The 21,170-nt window shown below is 45.0% G+C and overlaps 3 protein-coding genes across 7 annotated transcripts; 1 reads left to right on the top strand and 2 right to left on the bottom strand.

The window, feature by feature from the left end:
• Positions 1 to 823: 823 nt before the first annotated feature.
• entr1 (endosome associated trafficking regulator 1) lies at positions 824 to 12,672 on the bottom strand. 2 transcript variants are annotated; one of them, XM_037097203.1, is made up of 10 exons: positions 12,470 to 12,672; positions 11,622 to 11,752; positions 11,451 to 11,540; positions 11,199 to 11,293; positions 10,747 to 10,909; positions 10,598 to 10,671; positions 10,398 to 10,509; positions 10,229 to 10,291; positions 3,970 to 4,109; positions 824 to 1,055 (listed from the first exon to the last, which is right to left on the bottom strand). In XM_037097203.1, the coding sequence occupies exons 1-10, from the start codon at positions 12,513 to 12,515 to the stop codon at positions 965 to 967; spliced, it is 1,005 nt and encodes a 334-aa protein (XP_036953098.1). In that variant the 5' UTR covers positions 12,516 to 12,672; the 3' UTR covers positions 824 to 964. The 2 variants fall into 2 exon arrangements, with proteins under 2 accessions (XP_036953098.1, XP_036953100.1); XM_037097205.1 differs by having other exon boundaries at positions 11,622 to 11,749.
• Positions 12,673 to 12,715: 43 nt separating this feature from the next.
• On the top strand, positions 12,716 to 18,272 carry chek2 (checkpoint kinase 2). Of its 3 annotated transcripts, none has more exons than XM_037097199.1 (15): positions 12,716 to 12,857; positions 13,351 to 13,651; positions 13,783 to 13,907; positions 14,027 to 14,159; positions 14,292 to 14,382; positions 16,093 to 16,189; positions 16,422 to 16,475; positions 16,613 to 16,677; positions 16,841 to 16,940; positions 17,038 to 17,124; positions 17,196 to 17,359; positions 17,503 to 17,618; positions 17,692 to 17,777; positions 17,910 to 17,978; positions 18,076 to 18,272. In XM_037097199.1, the coding sequence occupies exons 2-15, from the start codon at positions 13,360 to 13,362 to the stop codon at positions 18,190 to 18,192; spliced, it is 1,596 nt and encodes a 531-aa protein (XP_036953094.1). In that variant the 5' UTR covers positions 12,716 to 12,857; positions 13,351 to 13,359; the 3' UTR covers positions 18,193 to 18,272. The 3 variants fall into 3 exon arrangements, with proteins under 3 accessions (XP_036953094.1, XP_036953093.1, XP_036953095.1); XM_037097198.1 differs by having other exon boundaries at positions 12,769 to 13,125; XM_037097200.1 differs by having other exon boundaries at positions 12,769 to 13,133.
• Positions 18,273 to 18,413: 141 nt separating this feature from the next.
• gstt2 (glutathione S-transferase theta 2) lies at positions 18,414 to 20,739 on the bottom strand. 2 transcript variants are annotated; one of them, XR_005074920.1, is made up of 6 exons: positions 20,491 to 20,739; positions 19,865 to 19,970; positions 19,423 to 19,573; positions 19,065 to 19,241; positions 18,555 to 18,974; positions 18,414 to 18,524 (listed from the first exon to the last, which is right to left on the bottom strand). XR_005074920.1 is itself a non-coding variant. In XM_037097210.1 (5 exons), exons 1-5 carry the CDS (start codon positions 20,612 to 20,614, stop codon positions 18,828 to 18,830), a joined length of 687 nt encoding a protein of 228 aa, XP_036953105.1. In that variant the 5' UTR covers positions 20,615 to 20,729; the 3' UTR covers positions 18,582 to 18,827. The 2 variants fall into 2 exon arrangements, 1 of the variants encoding a protein (XP_036953105.1); XM_037097210.1 differs by lacking the exon at positions 18,414 to 18,524 and having other exon boundaries at positions 18,582 to 18,974; positions 19,883 to 19,970; positions 20,491 to 20,729.
• Between the last annotated feature and the right edge of the window lie 431 nt (positions 20,740 to 21,170).

Below are 21,170 nucleotides of genomic sequence, written 5' to 3'. Positions count from 1 at the left end.
AATATTGATTCCACTTACGGGCGGCTGTAGCTCAGTGGGCTGGTGGACTAGTGATCGGAAGGTCGCTGGTACGAATCCTGTTTCCCCTGGCGCGGGACTGAGCTACGTGTTGGAGTATTCTTGAGCAAGATACTGAATCCCAAGAAATTGTTCCTGATTTGCAGTTGGCAATTTACCTTTTCCAAAGATACCCCACAAGTACTTTGTCAAAGTCACAGCACACAGTGTCCAACAGACATTATCGAGGTTAACTGGTATTTCTGGAAGTTTCATCAACTTCCTAAGTCTTTTCCCCGACCCTGTTAGCATCAGTGCTCCTGTTAGCACCAGTGTTCCTGTTAGCATCAGTGCTCCTGTTAGCACCAGTGTTCCTGTTAGCATCAGTGCTCCTGTTAGCATCAGTGCTCCTGTTAGCACCAGTGTTCCTGTTAGCATCAGTACTCCTGTTAGCACCAGTGCTCCTGTTAGCATCAGTGCTCCTGTTAGCACCAGTGTTCCTGTTAGCATCAGTACTCCTGTTAGCACCAGTGCTCCTGTTAGCATCAGTGCTCAGACACCATGCCTTCTGTCTCTTCACACACACAACAGGGGAGCAAGGGGGCAGGAATAGATGCTCTGTCAGTCATCTCTGATTGGTCCAACATCTACAGCTTCTCGATCTGTTGTGATGTGTTCACTGGATATTGGATATCCCAATATTTACACAACTCTTGAGTTGTTTTGAGTGAAATAACAACAGCTTGGTGATGAATATGCATCCATCAGAACATGAAGGTTTCCTGAGAAATCAAACTATTCACTTAAAACAGACGCAAAGAAAAACTGACTTGACAAAGTTATTTATTATAAAACAGTGAATATATCACTAATAACAAGAATCAGATACAGGATTTACAAGTTCAGCCTCAGATTTAATTACTCAGTCTGTGATGTGTTTAGGTCTTCAGACCGGGTCTGGAGGAGTTCAGGACTCTGAGTCCAGGTTTGAAATCTTGTCGATGGACTGCAGCAGCTGAGAAACCAAAACGAGAGTCTCTGCTTCCCCCAACAGCTGACTGCAGACAGACAGACAGACCATTAGAGTTAAAAATGATTAACCAGAACACACTGAGCGGACACTAATGGGTCACACACCTTCACCTCCCGAAGAAAACAGACTGAGTTTGGTGCCACCTGCTGGTCACATCAGTGTTTGTTACCGTCGTTCTCTGAGTGATGCTGACTCACCTGAGTGTTCTCAGCAGCAGCTTTCACTCAAAACATTTAAACTCAGGATGAGATGTTAGCTTGCTGGATTAGCATGTGCAGCTAACTGCACACATCAACCAGCTGCAGTGAGTTGCTACAGCTCAGGTGACAGTAAGTATCCAGACCAGGGGTGCTCATACTTTTTCAGCATGCGAGCTACTTATAAAATGTCCAAGTCAAAGAGATCTACCTACCCACTACAAAAATGAAAAGGGTATATTTTCAATTATAAATATATCTTTAATAGTACAACTGCAGACAAGATTGCACAACACAAATAGGTAACTATGAACATCATTTTTTAATCACTTGAGTTTACTGTGATGATTTGCACTGAAGTGCATCAGTCAGGGAAACATAGTCTGGACAGTAGCTGCTGACAGCCGGCCTCAAGCACACCTCCAAATGTTCATCAGTCAAGCTGGTACGGTACTTGGACTTGATGATTTTCATGTGGGAAAAGGCTGACTCACACAAGTAAGGGGAACCGAATAACGCAGTCAAACAGATAGCACATTTCCTCATGTTCGGGTACTTTATCTCAGTGAGTAAGTTCCAGAACTGTCCATGAGCTCTGGACTTCAGCTCAGTGTCGGCTTGTAGAGTCAAAATCTCATCTTCCACTCCAGAAGAGTTCAGGTGAAACAGTGTTGCAATTTTTGATGCGAGTGAATCAACCTCAGCATCTTCCCGAAAAGGATAGCACATGAATGTAGCGACTGGCTCGAGCAAAAAAAAGTCTTGAAAGCGCCTGTCAAACTCTGACAGACAATTGTCAACCTGCTCCATGTAGCGTGCACTGTCAAGTTGCACACAGGCCTTCCCTTGTGTCTCCAGCTCTGACTGCAGGTTCTGGAAATTTGCCACATCATGGCGCTGCACCTTTGAGGAGAGATGTTTCATCTTTCGTTTGAAAGCATTAACTGAGCCGATCATATTGATCACTGTTTTGTCTTTTCCTTGCAGCTCTAGATTTAGGTCATTCAACATGTTTGACAGATCAGTTAAAAATGCCAAGTCTAACAGCCACTCCTCGTCATTTAGTTGCTTGTATTCTGCATGTCCACTTTCACGCAAAAACTCCTTAATCTCTGGACAGAGCTCTCGAAATCTTTGCAGGAATTTCCCTCGGCTGAGCCATCTTACATCAGTATGTAGCAACAACTCAGAGTGGTCGCAGTCAGCCTTCTCCAGATGTGCACGGAATAACCGTCTTTGAAGAGCTCTGGCTCGAATAGAACAGGCGATCTTTGTTGCCACATCCATGATCTCTTTCATGTTAAGCATTTTAGCGCATAACGCTTGTTGGTGGATTATGCAATGGTAGTTCAAAAAGTCTGGGAAAGCATCGTCCTGCCTGCATTTCGCGATAAAGCCATTCACGTGGCCAACCATTGCAGGCGCTCCATCCGTGGTGATGGACACCAATTTGTACAGTGGGAGCTGAGTTTTCTCAACAAAGTTTTTAAACGACTGAAATATGTCCTCTCCTCGCGTATACTCTTTCATAGGAAGCATTGTCAATAGCTCCTCTTTTGCAGTGATATCACTAAATACCATACGAATATAAATGCACAACTGGGCAGTGTCACTTACGTCCGTAGATTCGTCCAACTGTAGTGAAAAATATTCACAATCTCCGATGTCCTTCCACATCTGCTGGGTTAAATCCTGAGCCATTGTTTCACAGCGCCGTGTAACTGCTTCTTGACAGCTGTAGAGCTTTGATTGAAGACAGTATTTCTGCCTTATTTTTAAAGTCGCGGAACAATGAGTCAGCTGCTTCAATGAATGCCTCTTTTACCATCTCTCCGTCTTGGAAGGACTTTTTGTTTCGGACGATGACGTGACTCACTCGAAATGATGCTTCGGTGGCGGCTTTCGCTTTTGAAGTATGTTGTGTGAAAAGTGACTGCTGTCCGGACAACTGGGATTTCAGTTCCTTCACCTTTCTCTTTCTCAGCTCACTTTTTGGCGGGAAGTCGGTGTCGTATTTTCCATGAACAGTCCGAAAATGCCGCTCCACATTTCCCTTCTTTGGTATGGCGACGGTAGCCTGGCAGATGAGGCAAACGCACTTTGAAAATGACATCGTGAAAAAAAAGTCCTCCTCCCATTCCGTATGAAAGTGATACGTTTTTGTCTTCTTGGTCTAGCTCCCCCACTCATTTTTGATAACATTTCTTTAGTTTAGAAGAAAAAAGCGCGGACTTGAAATTGGACGTGACTCGTTGACTAGCTTGTTAGCTGAGCTGCGCTTAGCGCCGTTGTTTGCGCATGAGCGGTGACCCAGAGCAACGTCAGTTGTCAATCACTTGTCATCTGACTGGCTGCCCTGTATATCAATCAAGTGACAGGATGGATGATAGGGTTAGTCCGTCAGCCTATCATCATCAGCCAGTTATCACGTCGGATCCCAGATCAACCAGCCTACGGCCGGTCTGAGGTCAGAGCAATGGAAAAACAGTCATGCCACTTTTCTAATGCTCTGCGGGGTAAATGTCATGCGATCGACGTATTGAGCACCCCTGATCCAGACCCATTCTGGTGAATGTGAATGTCTGGTGAATGAAAGTTCTTTAAAACTATCATCACTGAACAGAACCAGTCAGCTGGGCTTTACAACACACTGCAGTACATCAGAGACACAACAGATTAAACAATAGCATGCTAACACTGTAACATTAACACATACACACACACCTGTTCACAAATACTTACCGGATGGAGGAGTGGGCGTGGCTTGCTGTCTTGTTCAGGTACTCAGATGCCACCTGGGCGTTGTGTTTCATTGTCATGACGACCTCAGACTCAGCAGCCTTCAGACTGTCGTTTTCTGAGCGCAGAGAGTCTACCTCTACCTGAGACACACACAAGTAACATTTATTCACACACCTGACACACAGGTACTCATTCAATTATCTGTCAGTTTGTTCAAATTCTGACTCATTGTGTCCTTCTCGTGAATTCAGCATTAAACCAGAAGCTGAAGTTGTTTGTCTCCTTGTAAAAAGTGTCAGTTTGTGGCAGCATGTCTGTACCAGCCTGTCTGCTTCTGTGTCTAAAGTGCTAAAGTCTTACCTGCCAACACTGATCAGCTGTTTGAACACACTGTTTACACTGATTTCACCATTTACACTCCATGAAAGAAGAAACATGTTATTGATCTGAACATGTCACATGTTACAAAGACACTAAACAGGAACAATATAGGCGACTTCTTTGTCCCCGTGGAGAAAGTCCCCAGACTCCCTTAACAAATGTGTCAGTTTAGTGAGTTGTTGAGTTGGAGACACTTTATAAACTCTGTGAAACTCTGTCTCTGACTCATTCTCAGACACATGGAGTAACATTAATATGTGAATGGGCCTGCCAGCCTGCCATAAGCACATCATTTTGCAGAGCACAACATAAAGTAAAAAGTTAACAAGACAACAACGACACACATTAGACCTGATGGCTAACAGCAGGGAGGCTGTTTAACCCTGATCTGTATATACCGGCTGCAATTTATGGAAGCGACTAATATTTAAATTAAAATGCATTTGCAGAAATGCTTTTTCATTTTAAGAATGTGGCTGCATTATTTGACTCATAAATAAAATTAATAAATCAATCAACCTATTTTATTAAAATGTCTTTCTCTTTTTCATTTTAATTAAGTGAAAGAAAAAGGTCCATTCATATATTAATGTTACTCCATGTGGACTGTTATGGTCGGGAGAGCTGCAGGATGCTGTTCAGTGGCTGGTGCCCTGTCTGAGCCAGCACCTAGAAACAGTGAGGATTGTTGTTATTATCGCCTTAATATTGTCTATTAGCATGTTTAAATGCATTTCATTATCATCATTCGAATATTTTTATTGATTTTCACATTATAAACTCACAGTAGTGCCCAGTACCAAGAAAGGGTAAAAAAAAACAAAAAAAACAACCCCAATAAAAATTAAAACCAGATCAGGAAATTAAAACAGAAAAATGACTCAGTATATACAAAGTAGCCATACATATACACATACAAATATATGCATATACACACATAACTGCAGATACAGAGTTATATTCAAACACAAAAGGGGGGGAGTAACCTTTGGCTACACTATATTGAGGTCAGGGAGTTCATCCTCAAAATAGGATAGAAACGGTTGCCAAACTTTATGATATCTCTGGGTAGGGCCCCAGACAGTGTATTTAAGTTGTTCAAGTCTGAGATGGGACATGACCTCCTTCACCCAACGCCTATGAGAGGGGGGCGTGACCTTCTTCCAAATAAGGAGTATCAGACGTGGTGGAGAATGCTATAGCCTCAGCCGGGTGCTTTGTTATTTGTGTCTCTGCTGGCTGGTTCCTGCCTGCATCTGAGGCAAATCGGGTCTGAACCTGGGTAGGGTTTGGCTAGCTTACTTACAGATAAATGTAGCCTTTGCAAAACTTACAAATACATATTGACGAACAGTCTACCAATGTAATTGCTGCCTGCCAGCTTACATCTGGTATGGTGGTTCTTAATTCTTCCTCCCACAGCCTTGCTAATCGGTTCAGTGATATGACGGCAACCCTCTGGATATTATCATATAACCTAGACAACAGACCTCTGTCAACTGGGTCCATGCTCAATCATTCGTCTTACCATGTACTCTGACGAGTTGTTAGAGAGAAGTGTGTCTTAACATAACTCTGCACCTGTCCGGATCTAAAGAAATCTGACTGAGATATACTGAAGTCTTTCTTAAACTGCTCAAAAGAGATGAAGTGCCGGACCTTAAAAAGGTCCATTACACATTTAATACCTCTCCTATGCCAAAACTGAAAAGATGGGTCTGTGAGAGATGGGGCAAAATTGATGTTCGCTAGAATTGGGGAAGTGACCAGAGCTTGTTTATGCTTAAAATGAATCCCAAACTGCACCCATGTCTTCAGGCAGCCAGAAATTATCGGGTTGTTCGTCCAACAACGTTTACTTAGGAGTAATGAGGAACAAATTAAAGAGCAAAGCGAAACAGGATTACTCATTTGGCACCAGACCAGAGAGTCATCATCTGATACATCAGAGACCCAGAACATCAGTTTGTGGATATTGGCTGCCCAGTAATAATACAGAAATTTGGGCAGATACAGCCCACCATCTCCTTTTTGTCTTTCCAAATATTCTTTCCATATTCTGGGTACTTTTCTATTCCAAATGAAAGCAGATATGAGCTTATGTAAGTCCTTAAAAAAGGATTTAGGGATAAAGACTGGTATTGCTTGGAACAGAAATAAAAATCTGGGCATGATAGTCATTTTTCTGAGTTGATTCTTCCGGCAAGCGACAATGGAAGGGTTGACCATCTCTCCATGTCCTGTTGGCCTTGTTAAAAACCATTTTGAAATTGCTGTCAAACAGATCCCTATACTTGTAAGTGACACAAACACCCAAGTAAGTGAAGCTATCCTTACTAACAGAGAAAGGAAAGTCCTGGAATGACATCTGGCGTGCTTTGACATTTATGGGGACTAAAACACTTTTAGTTAAGTTTAACTTATATCTGGAAATCTGTCCGAACATGGTGATGAGCTCAAGAGCAATTGTTATACTGGTGCACAGGTCTGAAAGAAAAAGGATAAGTTCATCCACATAGAATGATAATTTATGCAAATGTCCTGCCCTTCGCACTCCTACCAGATCAGTGCATCCAGGGACAGTATTAGCTCTGACTCAACATTGTTAGGTTGGTATATAATGTTGAATACTTGACGAAGATTGCTTGATAGTTGTCTGCCTACAATAAAACCCATCTGGTCTGGATGAATCAGTTTAGGCATAATTTTCTCAAGCCTACCAGCCAACACCTTGGTTAGAATTTTATAGTCGCAACGTAATAAACTGACTGGGCAGAAGGACTCACATATTAGCGGATCTTTGTTTTTTTCTTCAGTAATAAAGAGACAGAAGCCTGTGTCATAGTCGGGGAAGACTTTTTTTACCCAGAACCTCTTCAGATACCTTCGATAATAATGAATTTAATTTAGGACCAAATGTTTTAAAAAATTCTACTGGGAACCCATCAGGGCCTGGTGCCTTTCCGGGTTTCATTTTTTAAATTGCGCTATTAATCACTGTTAGGATTATATTCCTTTCCAGTTCTGATTTGTCTGATTCAGCTAAGGAGGGCATTTCCAGTTTACTAAAGAAATTCTCTACCAACTCCCCATCACCTGCTTCTGAGGTGTACAAGCTTTCATAGAAAGACTTAGACTGAGCATTAATGTCCCTTCGATCTGTAACTGTATTACCTTTCCCGTCCTTTAGCAACTGTTTAAGTTGATGGTTTACTGGCGTGCCTCCCATATTGATAGAGGCCGGGAGTCGAACCCGGGTCGCTGCTGAGCTGCGGCACATGGGTCGCACACGCTACCAACCCAGCTGAGCGGCGCCCCTCAAAATTCTCTCTCTGTATAAGTTCTCTGAGGGTGATGATAGGTCTATTTGTGTGTTTATGAAATAAACACATTTTTTATCAGCAAATAATCTTGAGTTGAGGCACCATGTACCTTTAGGAAGTATGTTTTCTGGAAACTGAAGCCTCAAAAGTACTGGGCAATGATCCAAAATGACTATACTGTTATATTCTACTTGACTAATCATGGGTAGTAATTTTTGGTCTATTAAAAATAACCAATTTAGAGTAGGTTTGATGTACTGGGTAGAAGAAAGAGAACTGTTTGGATGTTGGATACTTGAATCTCCAGGGGTCAATGACTCCATAAGCTTGAAGAAAAGTATCAATGCATCGCACCGATTTGCTAAATGAAGTGACCTTTGTACTGGAGCGGTCCAACACACAGTTAAAATCTCCCCCCAGTATTAAATCATGTGAATCCAGACCCGGTAAAAGTAAAAAAAGATTCCTGAAGAAATCAACATTATCCCATTTGGGAGTGTAGATATGTGCCAGCACCACCGGCCTACCAAACAATTTCCCTTGAATGATTACATAGCAGCCATTTTTGTCCCTTATGATGTTAGACTCTTAAACAGCCCATGCTGATGCAGGAGAATAGTCACTCCCCTACTCTTGTTACCGGAGTCAGAGTGGAAAACATGCGTGAAACCTCCTCTGCAGAGCTTTGCTTGGTCCTTATTTAACAGGTTAGTTTCCTGCAAATACAGTATTTCAGATTTTAATTCGTTTAATTGAGAAAATACCCTACTTTTCTTAACTGGTTGATTTAAACCCCTTACATTCCAATTCATCAACCTGGAGTCAGCCCTGTCTGAACCTTTATCCAACGCCATTAAGTTGACCTTTCACACAGTGCCACTGCCTCATCTCTGTGACCTGTTGGTGGTGGTTCTGAAGATACTGCAACACAGGTTCCCTGAGCTTGATGATAGAGTAAAAATACAAAAAAAATAAAATAAAATGATGGGGGGGCACTTGAACACACATTCAAATAACACACAACTTGTAACTTGTACCATGTGGTCTCCCCACAGGAACAAACGTAGAACTCAAAAAATGTCTCATCTGTTACAATGTATCTATTCAAGTTGAGTATGCTGATAATGTAGTATGTTAACAAAACAAAACAAAAATCGACACATTCATTCTTATACATATTGTTAGTAAAGCTCGAGATGGTTCTTTTTCCGCTCATCAACAAGAATATCAAAATATTCCAAAATGAGAAGCCCTGAAGCAGCCGTCTCTCCTCGGTGAAGGTTGCCCGCTGCCTACTCACGGCCTGGGTGAAATCCGGCAGGATCCGGATATGGTCGCCGTCTGCAGTAGTCACTGACTTCGTCTCCATGGCTTTCTTCAGAAGCGATTCTTTTTCAGAGAAGTAATGGCACACACTTCACACACAAATGCCCGAGGTGGGAGACTGCCTTGCATCGGCTTACTGCAGAGGTGCGGTGCACTCGGTCTATGGTCGGAAGCTTCTTGAGATCCAGCACTTCTTTGAGCAGGTTAGCCACAAACTGAGACGGATGTTTCCCATGTTCACGGCCTTCCTTCACTCCCGTTATGTGTATATTGCAACGCTGTTATCTCACCTCCAAATTCTTGCAGCGGTCTCTCAGTGTGGTCAGTTCTTTTTTCCTAATGCTGACATCTGCTTCCATAGCAGCAAACCAGTCCGAGCGACCGCTGACCTCAGCCTCCAGCTCAGACACTCCAGTTTCGGCTGCCTCCATTCGTTTATCCACTTGTTCCACTGCACATCGTAGTTCGGTCCAAAACTGGCCAATCTGGATCCGGAGTTCTGCTGACTGGGCTGTCGCCTTTTCTTCCATTTTCGCCATCAAATCTTGTTTTAAAGACTCGAAGGCCAGCAGCACTGCCTGTTGGTTATTGTTGCTTGCATCATCTGCTGCACTAGCATTAGCGTTAGCCTCTGACTCATACTTATTTCCTTGGCGAATTTTTGACATTTTCCTCTTCAAAATTTAGAAACTTGTTGATCTGACTCGTTTTTACACGTGTGTAGGGTCATAGAAAGTAGTTTAAGAAGAGAAATAATATGAACTTGGTAGTCCCGTGAGGAGTCCGACAAAACGTCTTCACATGGTGCTGCCCATACCGGATGTCCGTTTAAATGCATTTCATGACAAATTAACACAGTGGGAGATAAATCAGTATCAGATTCTGCCACCAACTGCAATGATGACCCGCCCTACTCTGCCTCGGATTGGCTCCGACCTGTAGATGTTTAAAGTGACCAATCAGAAAGGAGGGGGGTTATGGGGCCGTCTATTCAATGTCTGGTCCCAGAGTGCCAAAACTCAGCAAAGGCGAGCGAGTAGAAGGTGCAGAGAGTGGCGGCGAGCGTGCAGAGTGGCCTTTATGTGCATGGATTTTGGCACTGAAATGACACCATAGATGTTCCACACATACTGTTTGACAATGATGGATTCTTTTACTCCTCTTTCAAACTACCTGTCCTCTCTGGATAACATGTTCACATTGTCGTCCTCAGAGGACAAACTTTGTACCTGCAGCTGCTGCAGCTCCACCTTCAGTTTGGAGACACTGTTCTCTGCTTTAACTGCTCGCTTCTGTAACACACACACACACACACACACACACACACGCATCATACAACAAAATCAGCTGAGTTATTGATCTGATGGAGCCTCTGTTAGCATCTGTTAGCATCCCCACCGTCATCAGGTGGAGGTTCTGCTCTACTGAGTGAACCATGTTTTCAAGATCCTGAGCTTCCTTCTCCTCCCGACGCTTCCTTTGGAGCAGCTCCTCTGACAGCTCCATCACTCTGAATGGCATGACAGAGCACAGAGGCATGATGGGTAAATACTGTGAATGCTGGGGTCAGTGCTGTCATGTGATTGGCTGATGCTCACCTGCGTTCATTAACCTCTGATCTCCTCTGCAGCTCCCTGATGGTCCTCCTCAAGGACAGGTTCTCCTCCTTCAACTGCAACACACACACAGTCATATTAACGTATGTTGAACCCTAACCTGTGCGTGCGTGCGTGTGTGTGTGTGTCACCTGCATCTGACTGCTCCTCCCACTCCTCCTCCTGCAGGAGATGACCGGTTCAGCAATAGAGGTCTCATCATCTCCTTCATAGTTCTCTCCTGCTCCTCCTCCTGCTCCTCCTCCTGCTCCTCCTCCTGCTGCTCCCTGCTGGTCTTCAGGTTTGGAGGAGAACCTGTCCCATTCCCACATGTTGCATGTTACAGCACTTTATTAGGAAAAGCTGCTCTGATGTCAGAGAGGCATTTCTGTCATTCTGCCCTGCTGCAGGTGAGTTAAATGTCTCCAGGTGTTCCTGATGACCTGGACACTGAGTACAGGAGGAACAGATACACACTGATGCAACTTCACATCATCAGCCGTCAGCATCACTTCTGCTGTTTTCACTGTGGGATGACCTTATTAAGCTCCGCCTCTACCTGAAGAAATCAATAACCAATCAGTGAGCAGCAGACATGACTCACCTGGTCTCCTCTTCTTCCTCCTCTTCCTCTGTACAGATGGATGAGGTGCTGTCCACACCTGACTGGAAGCTGCTCCGCCCCCAATCTTCCTCCTCCTTATTAGACAGACAGGCAGACAGATAACTTACATCCTGTCAGCTTATCAACGTAAAGACTTTTAAAAAACAGAAAAACAGACCTGATAAAAACTAAAAACTACCTACAGTAATACTGTAAGTACCAATGATGATGTCAGTAATGATGTCACTCTACCTGTGGTGCCAGAGAGGGCTCCAAGAAAAACCCGGTCCTGACTTCAGGGTCAAAGGTCACAACATCGAACAACCTGTGAGAGCTGCTGGCCTGCAGACAGACAGACAGACAGGTCAGAGAGACAGCTGTAGTGAACACGGTGTGCCTCCTCTTCTTCCTCTTCTTCAGTACCTCTCTGTGTGTCTGCTCCTGGTCCAGGTCTTGTTCTGAGACCTGGTCCAGGTCTGGGTCCTGGTTCTTCCAGCGTAGAAACTCTCTGAAGGAGAAGGGGTTCAGCTCCTCTGCCTCCACCTCCTCATCTGCTGAGGGACAAAAGAGCAGCAGCGTTACAGCACAGCGCGACTTTCTGATGTCAAACATCTGAGACGTCCTCAGCTTGTCTGCAGCTGTGAGACGTCTACAAGACTGCAGATGTGTTGAGTTATTTTAATTCATTAATAACACAAAATGTTTCTAGAGCTCTAAAACAACAGATTTGTTCATGTACAGAAACATAGACGAGTGTGTCCTCTAGTTAAACACAAAATAAGAAGACGACTAAACTTGTCATAATTATGACATTTAAAATATACATGTAAATTGTGAGATAAAAAGTTTCAGACACCTCAATAAATAAAGTGTCTGAAACATGAAATGAGTCTCATTAATGAAATAATGAGACTTTTTTCTCATTTCATGTTTTCTTTGTTTTCTTTAACTGGCACAAACTGGCCTCCATAGAGAAAGAGTTGCAGATTGTCAACTCGTTTATCCAACAACAGCAACAATAACAGCAACAACAATAATAACAACAACATTGATAACAACAGCAACAACAATAACAACAACAACAACAATAATAACAACAACAGCAGCAGCAAAAACAACATGTCCCTGTTGGGCTTCCGTATGAATAACTGCAGCTGTGGTAGCAGTGAAGCTGCTGATCTGAAGCTTCTTCACCGACACAGACTCATCATCAACATATCGATCAGACTACAGATCACTGATGATCGATCCTCGCTGAGTTGATCACTCACCGTCTGTGATGATCAGAGTTTTAGCAGCGCTCCTCTGTTTGGACATGACGTCACACAGGTAGCAGGTTGACTGACAGACAGGTGCTTCAGTCCCTCCGTCACCAACAGTCTTCCGTCACTTACTGATCATTATTGATCATAGGCTCCTTCTGATGGACCAGAATCAGACCCGGAAACTCAACCGATAGCTTCGAACGCACGTGACCGATCTTCTAACTTCTCATTGGCTGGGACCGTCATGTGACGCAAGAGGAAAATACGGCACAAGGAAATACGTCTACTGCACGGGGGAAAAAATACCGTCCTCCACGTGTCCCGGGTGTTCGGTCCGGTGAGTTTACCTGCAAAGACCCGGCGGGCAGTCCGGCTGCAGCGACACTCTGCTCCGGTGAGTGTCTCTGATGTCCGTGCATTAATTTGGCTCGGCTCGGCTCGGCTCGGCCCGGCTCGGCTCGACTCGGCCCGGCTCGGCCCGGCTCAACGCAGCGGTGAAGCAGCTCGGCGGGTTGGGAGCGGATGTGGAGCAGGATCACAAACCGGGTCGTTTGGTTCTAGTTCATATCAAGTCTTTTCACCTGGATGAGACCTCCAGCTCTGGTACTGTCAGTCTCCAGTGGAAACATCTCACAGACTGAAGACGGGTCCACGTTAATGAGGTTCTGAAGTAAAAGTTCTGAGTTGTTTGATGTTTAATTTGTGCCGAACTGAAGATTGACTCATCAGATGTTTGAGACCAGTTCAGATCGTGTTTGCTGTGTTGGTGATGATGAGTTTTTGCACAATTGGTTTAAAATGTTTAATTTTGTAAAAGTAATTTGGTGCAGCTGTGAAACCTGAGAGATCCAGAATCTAGAATCTGACTCCATGTGGTTGATCTGCAGAGCTGCAGGATGTCTGAAGAGAGTCCACAGGAGGGGCAGCAATCCCAGTCCACCCTGTCCCCATCCCAGGCCCAGTCCCAGTCCACCCAGTCTACCCAGTCCCCATCCCAGTCTAAGTCCCAGTCCCAGACTGGCTCTAGTTCTTCCAGTGGGCCAACCTCAGCCAGCCAGTCGTCCAGTGGCTCTGGGACGCTGAGCAGCGTGGACACCCTCCCCGTCACCCTGCCGTCCGTCCCTGAGGAGCCCGAGGCTGAACCCTGGGGCCGCCTGCTGCCCATGGCCCGAGGCTTCAGGAGCCACGGTGAGACCAGTTCTTAGCTCACATGCTAACTAGAGCCTGAGAGACCCTTGTCCTGATACCAGGTCCATTACTGGTTCTGATATGAGTCCTGATACTGTTGCTCAGTTGTTATGTTTGTTGCTTGTGTGCAGACTGTATTGAGGACCAGTACCTGTTTGGACGGGACTCAAAGTGTAACTATGTGCTCGATGATCCAGATGACAGAAGGTCCAAAAAGTTCCGAATCTACAGCAAGAAACACTTCAGGATCTACAGAGTGAGGTCACTTCCTGTTCACCAGCGATTCGTTAATGAGCAATAGCAGCCTCATGTCTGTGTGTGTGTGTGTGTGTGTGTGTGTGTGTGTGTGTGTGTGTGTGTGTGTGTGTGTGTCAGGAGGGCAGCGAGGTGTTTGTGGAGGACTACAGTAACAACGGGACGTTTGTTGACGGGATTCTGATCGGAAAAGACAAAAAGCTTCCTCTGGTCAACAATGCCGTGCTAGCTCTGTCTGAGCAGCGCAACCGAGGTCAGAATACTGCAAGAATACTGCAGTAATACTGCAGATGTACTACTGTAAACTGTGCTGTACTGTTATCACCAGGTCTCACCTCATACTGCCAGTCTGTCTGACCTGTCTGTCTCTCTGACCTGTCTGCAGTCTTTGTCTTCATTGATCTGATGTCAGACGATCAGTCTTGTTTACCGAAGGAGCTTCAGGAGAAATATCTGCTGACACGACGGATTGGCACGTGAGTCTGACGCTGTGATGTCACTTCCTGCGTCCAGAACATTTTCAAACACTTTTTTTTTTAACTTTATTTTTATTTAACAAGAAAAAACACAGTACAAAACACTCTGACAGCAGCACAGAGTATCTATACAGTACAAGAAAAACACAAAAAAACAAAGACAAACAGAGCTGAAGACACACTGGAGCCCAGCAAGCTGAACAATAACAGTGAGTACAGTATGATTAAATGAATAAATGAAAGAAGAATGGACAGTCGGGACAGTGCAGCACAGTGTGGGTTTCCTTCAGTTAGAGAGGTATCTTGCAATAGGCAGCCACCTCCCCTTTAATACATCTGACAGTAATTGTAACTGAGCAGTTAAAGCCTCTATTGCATACACCTGCGCCACTGTGGGTGGCTGTGGATTCCTCCATTTTATTGTCACCATTTTTCTAGCAGTCATCAAAAGTATGTGTAACAGGTGCTTTTGGTCTCTAGTGTATGTGTCATCAGGAGTTAAATCAAAAAGAAACTGACTAGGGCTAAACAGTAAATCAATCCCCAAAACCGTATCGATTTCGCTCTTTACCGCCTTCCAAAGAGGAAGCAGCTTTGGGCATTCCCAAAATATGTGCGAATGGTCGCCAACCATCCAGCATTGTCTCCAGCAGTATAGTGCAGCTGGCTCATCTACAAATTTGGAAACCACCAAAGGTGTCTTAAAGAATTTCGCCTTCATCTTCCAGTCAAACTCTTTCCACATGTTCCTTATACCCTTATGACATCCAGTACATATCGTTTCCCACCTCGATTATAACATTTAACTCCAACTCCCATTTATTTTTTAAATAAAAAGTATTATCTGATGTATCTAATAACAGATTTTTATATATGTGGGAGACATGTTTTTTTGTTGGGTACTTGATGTTTAATTATATTAATAAAGTACATTTCTGTGTGTGACGGAGCATCTTTAGTTGTATTCCAATCAGTATGACTTGTGATATAATGCCTAATCTGAAAATGCCGGGACATATCACTTCGGGGTAAGGAGAATTTGTCTTGGAGATATGAGAATGGCTGTAAAACATTGTCACAGAACAACTGGTCAATAACACTTAAGTCCCTGCCCTCCCATCTTTTAAAGGTGATATTCATTGTTGATGGGGGGAAATCCGGGTTTCCAGCAATGTGCAACGCCCATGAAAAGGCAGATGTTCCTCTGATTCTCTTTTGGACAGTTGATCACTTTTAAGCTGTGCTTCACCCATACATTTTTGATTACCATTTTCTTCTGGGACAGTTTGCTCAAAAACATCAGGGCGGATAGAGGTATAGCTGGCAGTGAATTCTGTTCTCTGTTTACCCATCCTGTCTCCATGGCCACCACTGCTGTAAGGTGCACAGCCCAAAAATAGTGTTTTTTATACTGGGGAGGCTGAGTCCATCCCGTTCTTCTCAAGAGAGACCCGGACTGGGAGAGACTGAAACAAGAACAAGAGTCTTGGAAGCAGATTCATTTTGACAGCCTCTACTCTACCCAAAACAGAACATCCCATCTCGCCAGCTCATCCCTAAATGCCTTTTCAAACACTTTTTACTCCACTACATTTATCTGATGACTTTAGTTACTAGTTACTTTACAGATTACATGCTGTATCACATTTTTAAATGAATTGATTTTCTCATCAGTCAGATAATGTGTGCGTGTGCGTGTGTGTGTTTCAGAGGTGTATGTGGGGAAGTGAAGCTGGCCTTCGAGCGCTCCACCTGCAGAAAGTTTGCAGTTAAAATCATAAACAAGAAGAACTTTCAGTCTGAAGGGGTGAGTCATCTCATTTGCTCTCTGACTGGCTGAGAGCTCTCCATCTATCTTCCCTCCCTCCTTCCTTCCTTCCTTCCTTCCATCCTTCCATCCTGTGACGGCTGTAGCAGAAGTCAGAACGTAAAAAACTACAAACATGAAATCTCAACTTGAGATGAAGTTTCATGTTCCTCTGGACCAATGGAAGGCTGAGATGATGTCATGCGACCTGTTTGTTTTTGTCAAATTACAGACGGCAACACGAAATGCAAAGACAGAGATTGAGATCCTGCAGAGAGTCGACCATGTGAGTCCAACACAACCGAAGAAAAGGCATGCTACAGACTTTTAGATCTGGACTAACTGGACTCTCCTTGTCTCCTCCTCTCCTCTCTTTGTCTCCTTGTGTCCTCCTCTCCTCTCCTCATCTCCTCTGACCTGCAGCCTTGTCTCATCAGGACGGAGGACTTCTACCAGACGGAGGACAGCTACTACATCGTGTTGGAGCTGTGAGTTTAAAGGGGCAGTCTGATGTTTTTTGGCTCTTCTTATTGGTCATCTGTGTTTTCTGTCTGCGCCTGACTGTTGTCATGGTGACAATAAGAGAGTGTGTTGATCTTTTGATCAGAGGACGTGTGTGTGTGTGTGTGTGTGTGTGTGTGTGTGTGTCAGGATGGAGGGGGGGGAGCTGTTTCATCGGGTCAAGTTGAAGCAGCAGCTTGATGAGCCCGTGGCCAAACTTTACTTCTACCAGATGTTGAGAGCGGTCCAGGTGAGACTGAGATACTGTTGCTATGGAAACCAGCGCGCGCACACACACACACACACACACACACACACAGCATGTAAGTGCGTGTGTCTGTGTGCAGTATCTCCACAGTAACGGGATCATCCACAGAGACCTGAAACCAGAGAACGTCCTGCTGTCCTCTCAGGAAGACATCTGTCTCATCAAGGTACACACACCTTCATCCTCATCATCCTCATCCTGCTGTCACAGTGACACCTGTGTGTGTGTATATGTCAGGTGACAGACTTCAACCAGTCCAGGATCCTGGAGGAGGCCATGTTGATGAGGACTCTGTGTGGGACTCCATCTTACCTCGCTCCTGAAGTCTTCACTCACGCCTCCACCACAGGGTACGGCCTCGCCGTGGACGCCTGGAGCCTCGGGGTCCTGCTCTTCGTCTGGTAGGCTCAGCAGCCCTCAGACACCGGTCTCACTCCTGTCAATCTGTCTGATCAACAGCTGACTGACCTGGAGGTCTGTCTGTGTCTAGTTTTTCACTGGTTGTTAATCTCTCTCTCTGTCTCTCTCTCTGTCTCTCTCTCAGTCTTGGTGGTTATCCACCATTCCACGAGGATTTTGGGAATCATTCGATCACAGAGCAGATAATCAGTGGAGAGTTCACCATGGTTCCATCCAAGTGGAGAAACATTTCTGACCAAGGTACTACGGCAATACTACTGTGGTACTCATGTAATACTCGTACAGTTCTCAGTGTGTGTTTCCATGGTTACAGCAAAGGATGTGGTGAGGAAGCTGCTGGTTGTTGATCCCAGTAAGAGGATGACGATCGACGAGGCTCTGCAGCATCCCTGGCTACAGGTACCAGTCCTGCAGACTAACAAAACGTATCATCACTTTCCTGTCAGAATGATGGTGGAAACTGTTTGATGATGTCATCTGTGGCCTGATGATGTCATAGTGCTGTCATCAGAATGACTGTGATGTGTTCAGGATCAGGTGATGGTGCGGACAGCTCACAGACTGATGTACCATGATGATGATGATGATGATGCTGTCATGGTAACCACATCCACACACACTCATTCACTCAATTGTTGTGTCAGTGAAATAACCCCTCCCCTGAATTAATAACTCCGCCCACATCCCCTCCACTCAGCAAGTGGCGGGACCAGCAGCAGCTGGAGGTGTCGGGCGGAAACGAAGACGAGTCGAGGAAGAGGTTGAGGACCATCCGGCCAAACGGAGCCAAGCCCCGCCCCCTGCCCCACTGTAGAAGGCCAATTGGATCCACACTAGCTCACTACTGCAAAACTGTAAATAAGTTTATTTTCTAATAAAGTTTTTTATTTTTAACCGTCTTGCTTCAATTAGTCGACGATAAGATGGAACTGAAACAAACTTAAAAACCAGAACATCAGCTCAGAGTTCCTGTTAACATGGTGACAAGAAGGTGACAGAGACAAATCAATGAATCAATAAATAACTGACAAAAAATAACTTTGATTCTCTTCATTACAAACATGATTTTAAATATTTACAAACAAACTGATGATTATTTAGAAACACGTCAGTCACTCGTCTGCCCCTCACCTGTCTGCCCCTCACCTGTCTGCCCCTCACCTGTCTGCCCCTCACTCGTCTGTCTCTCAGCATAAGGCACAATTCACTGTCAGGACTTTTTTTATTTCTCACGCTGAGCGTAACCAGAATTGAAACACATAAATCATCAGTGATTCCAAACAGTTAGTTTGTTTGTGACTAATCAGTCATATTATTGATCTATGTTTTAATTAAACAGTAGGGCAGACACTCAGACACCTGTTCATCAGCTCAGTTTCTCTTGATGGTGATTGGCTCCTCCCTCGGTCAGGCAGCAGGTGTCTGTTGGCTCCGCCCACATGTGTGATGTCACAGCTTGGCTTTGCGGCGGTCTCTCAGGGCATACAGGACGGCGTGCGCCTGGTCGAAGGACTCGCCAACAGCAGACTGAACTCTGCTCCTCCAGCGCTGCAGCTGAGGACGATCCTTCAGGATGTCTCTGTCCCCGCCCATCGGCTGCAGAGACATACTGAGCATGCTCAGAACCAGCAACCAATAACTGAGCACCACAGCTGATCAATTTGTAAACCAATTGGAGTGGCTGACCTGCATGACCTCACAGACCGCAAGCAGGTCTGCCACAGTGATGTCATCGCCGCACAAAAAGGGCTGTCTGCGGAGGAACATGGACTCCAGTTTGTCTAGAGTCTCATCAAGCTGAGACAGAGCGCGAATCAAACGCCCCTCGTCCACCGGGGAGCCGGTCTGAGCTGGGAGAAGCACCTGAGACAGACAGGTGGAGATGGAGACAGACAGGTGTGACTGAAGAGGAATAACTTTAAATTTAGATGGATAGATAACTTTATTAATAGATTATCATAGCAGCAACATTCAAATATAAATACAATCAAAATACAAAGTCAGATAGAGACAGTAACAAACTTAAGTATTTGTGTGTGTGTACCTCTAGTATGAACACTTTAGCAGCGTGTGGCCGTGTGTTGTTGTGATGCCAGGCTGTGTATTCGTCCACTCTGGCTCGTTTCTCTGGTTGCCGTGGATACCAGTGCTCCAGGACCTTGTACTTAGCTGCCAGGTACTTCAGGATGGCGTCACTGTCACACACACACACACTTTGACCACACTGTGAGTGTGTGTGTGTACCTGTGTGTGTGTGTGTGTGTACCTGTGTGTGTGTGTGTGCGTGTACCTGTGTGTGTGTGTGTGTGTGCGTGTACCTGTGTGCGTGTGTGTGTACCTGTGTGCGTGTGCGTGTACCTGTGTGTGTGTGTGTGTGTGTACCTGTGCGTGTGTGTGTACCTGTGCGTGTGTGTGTACCTGTGTGTGTGTGTGTGTGTGCGTGTGTGTGTACCTGTGCGTGTGTGTGTACCTGTGTGTGTGTGTACCTGTGTGTGTGTGTGTACCTCTCTGTGAGAACGAAGCCGTTGTCCTCCATCACAGGAACTCTGTTCATGGGGTTCAGCTTGGTGAATTCTGGGGTCCTGTTCTCTCCTGCACACAGTGAAGATCAGGTCGAATCAAAATACGTTCAGAAATCACGCAGTTTAATGTTCCCTGCGTGCTGTTCAGCAGCCACACTGACAAACTCACTTTATAAAGAGAAACTTCAGCTTAACACAGATCCCGATAGAAACGGCCATTTTAATGTAACTGAACGCTTCTTGTGTTTATTTGATGAGTGAACTCATCAGAAGAACATCGTGACGTGTATGACACGTTTGTATAACTCTTAAAGAAAGTTTAAAACGGTCACAAACTGAATGAAGACCGGTGAGCAGCGATAAGAGCTGATATGTGGGTCGAAGTTCACCAGGGCGGAGGGTAGAAACAGCGAAGACTACTGACTGACCTCAGCACGGTTAGTTAACCAGCCAGTTAGTCTGTTAGTTAACCAGCTAGTTAGTCTGTTGGTTAACCAGCCAGTTAGTCTGTTGGTTAACCAGCCAGTTAGTCTGTTAGTTAACCAGCCAGTTAGTCTGTTGGTTAACCAGCCAGCCTGCCAGCAGCTCACCTTTCCTCAGAGCCACGGTTCGGACGGTGTGCGGGATCTTGTTGCAGTTCAGCAGGATGTGCACCGCCCGGCACGGCTGCGACAGCAGGTCCAGGTACACCTGCACTACCCTGCGGGTTGCCATGGAGACAGAAATCGTTTTTAACTGTACACTAACGGCAGACCGAGATACGGCTGTCCTCCTCCTACTCCCGCTTCAGGTTCTTCTCCTTCTTCTTCTGGGTTTTACAGCAGCTGGCATCCAAAAGTTGCATTGCTGCCATCTATGGGACTAACACCGTAGTGCACTATATCCTGCTACACAGACCAGTGAGAGAAACAGCGTTTTCCCCTCCCGCTTGACTTCTAAAATACTTTTCAGAGATACTTCTTCCAATCCAATTTCTCGCAGTTCTCTGAGTAGTTCTTGTCTTTGGCGGTCATAATTTCTACAGGAAATCAAAGCAAGTTACACTGTCTCAGGTTCCTGACAGAAACACAAGCCACTCTGGTGTTTTCCTTAAATAAATGAAGCGCTGTTCAGAAACGTGTGACCAATCCTCATTCTAAAATAATATCTTCTTCCTTACATCTAATCCCCCTCTTTAACAAACGTTAAGTGAGCCACTTACTCTACCAGATATTGAGAATAGGTGCCTTCCTTTGTTTTCTTGCTCCCAGAGCTGAATTGTGTGTGTGTG

The sequence above is a fragment of the Acanthopagrus latus genome, chromosome 5, assembly GCF_904848185.1.
Source record: "Acanthopagrus latus isolate v.2019 chromosome 5, fAcaLat1.1, whole genome shotgun sequence".
NCBI classification, from domain to species: domain Eukaryota; kingdom Metazoa; phylum Chordata; class Actinopteri; order Spariformes; family Sparidae; genus Acanthopagrus; species Acanthopagrus latus.
This window is presented reverse-complemented; position numbering and strand designations above follow the sequence as displayed.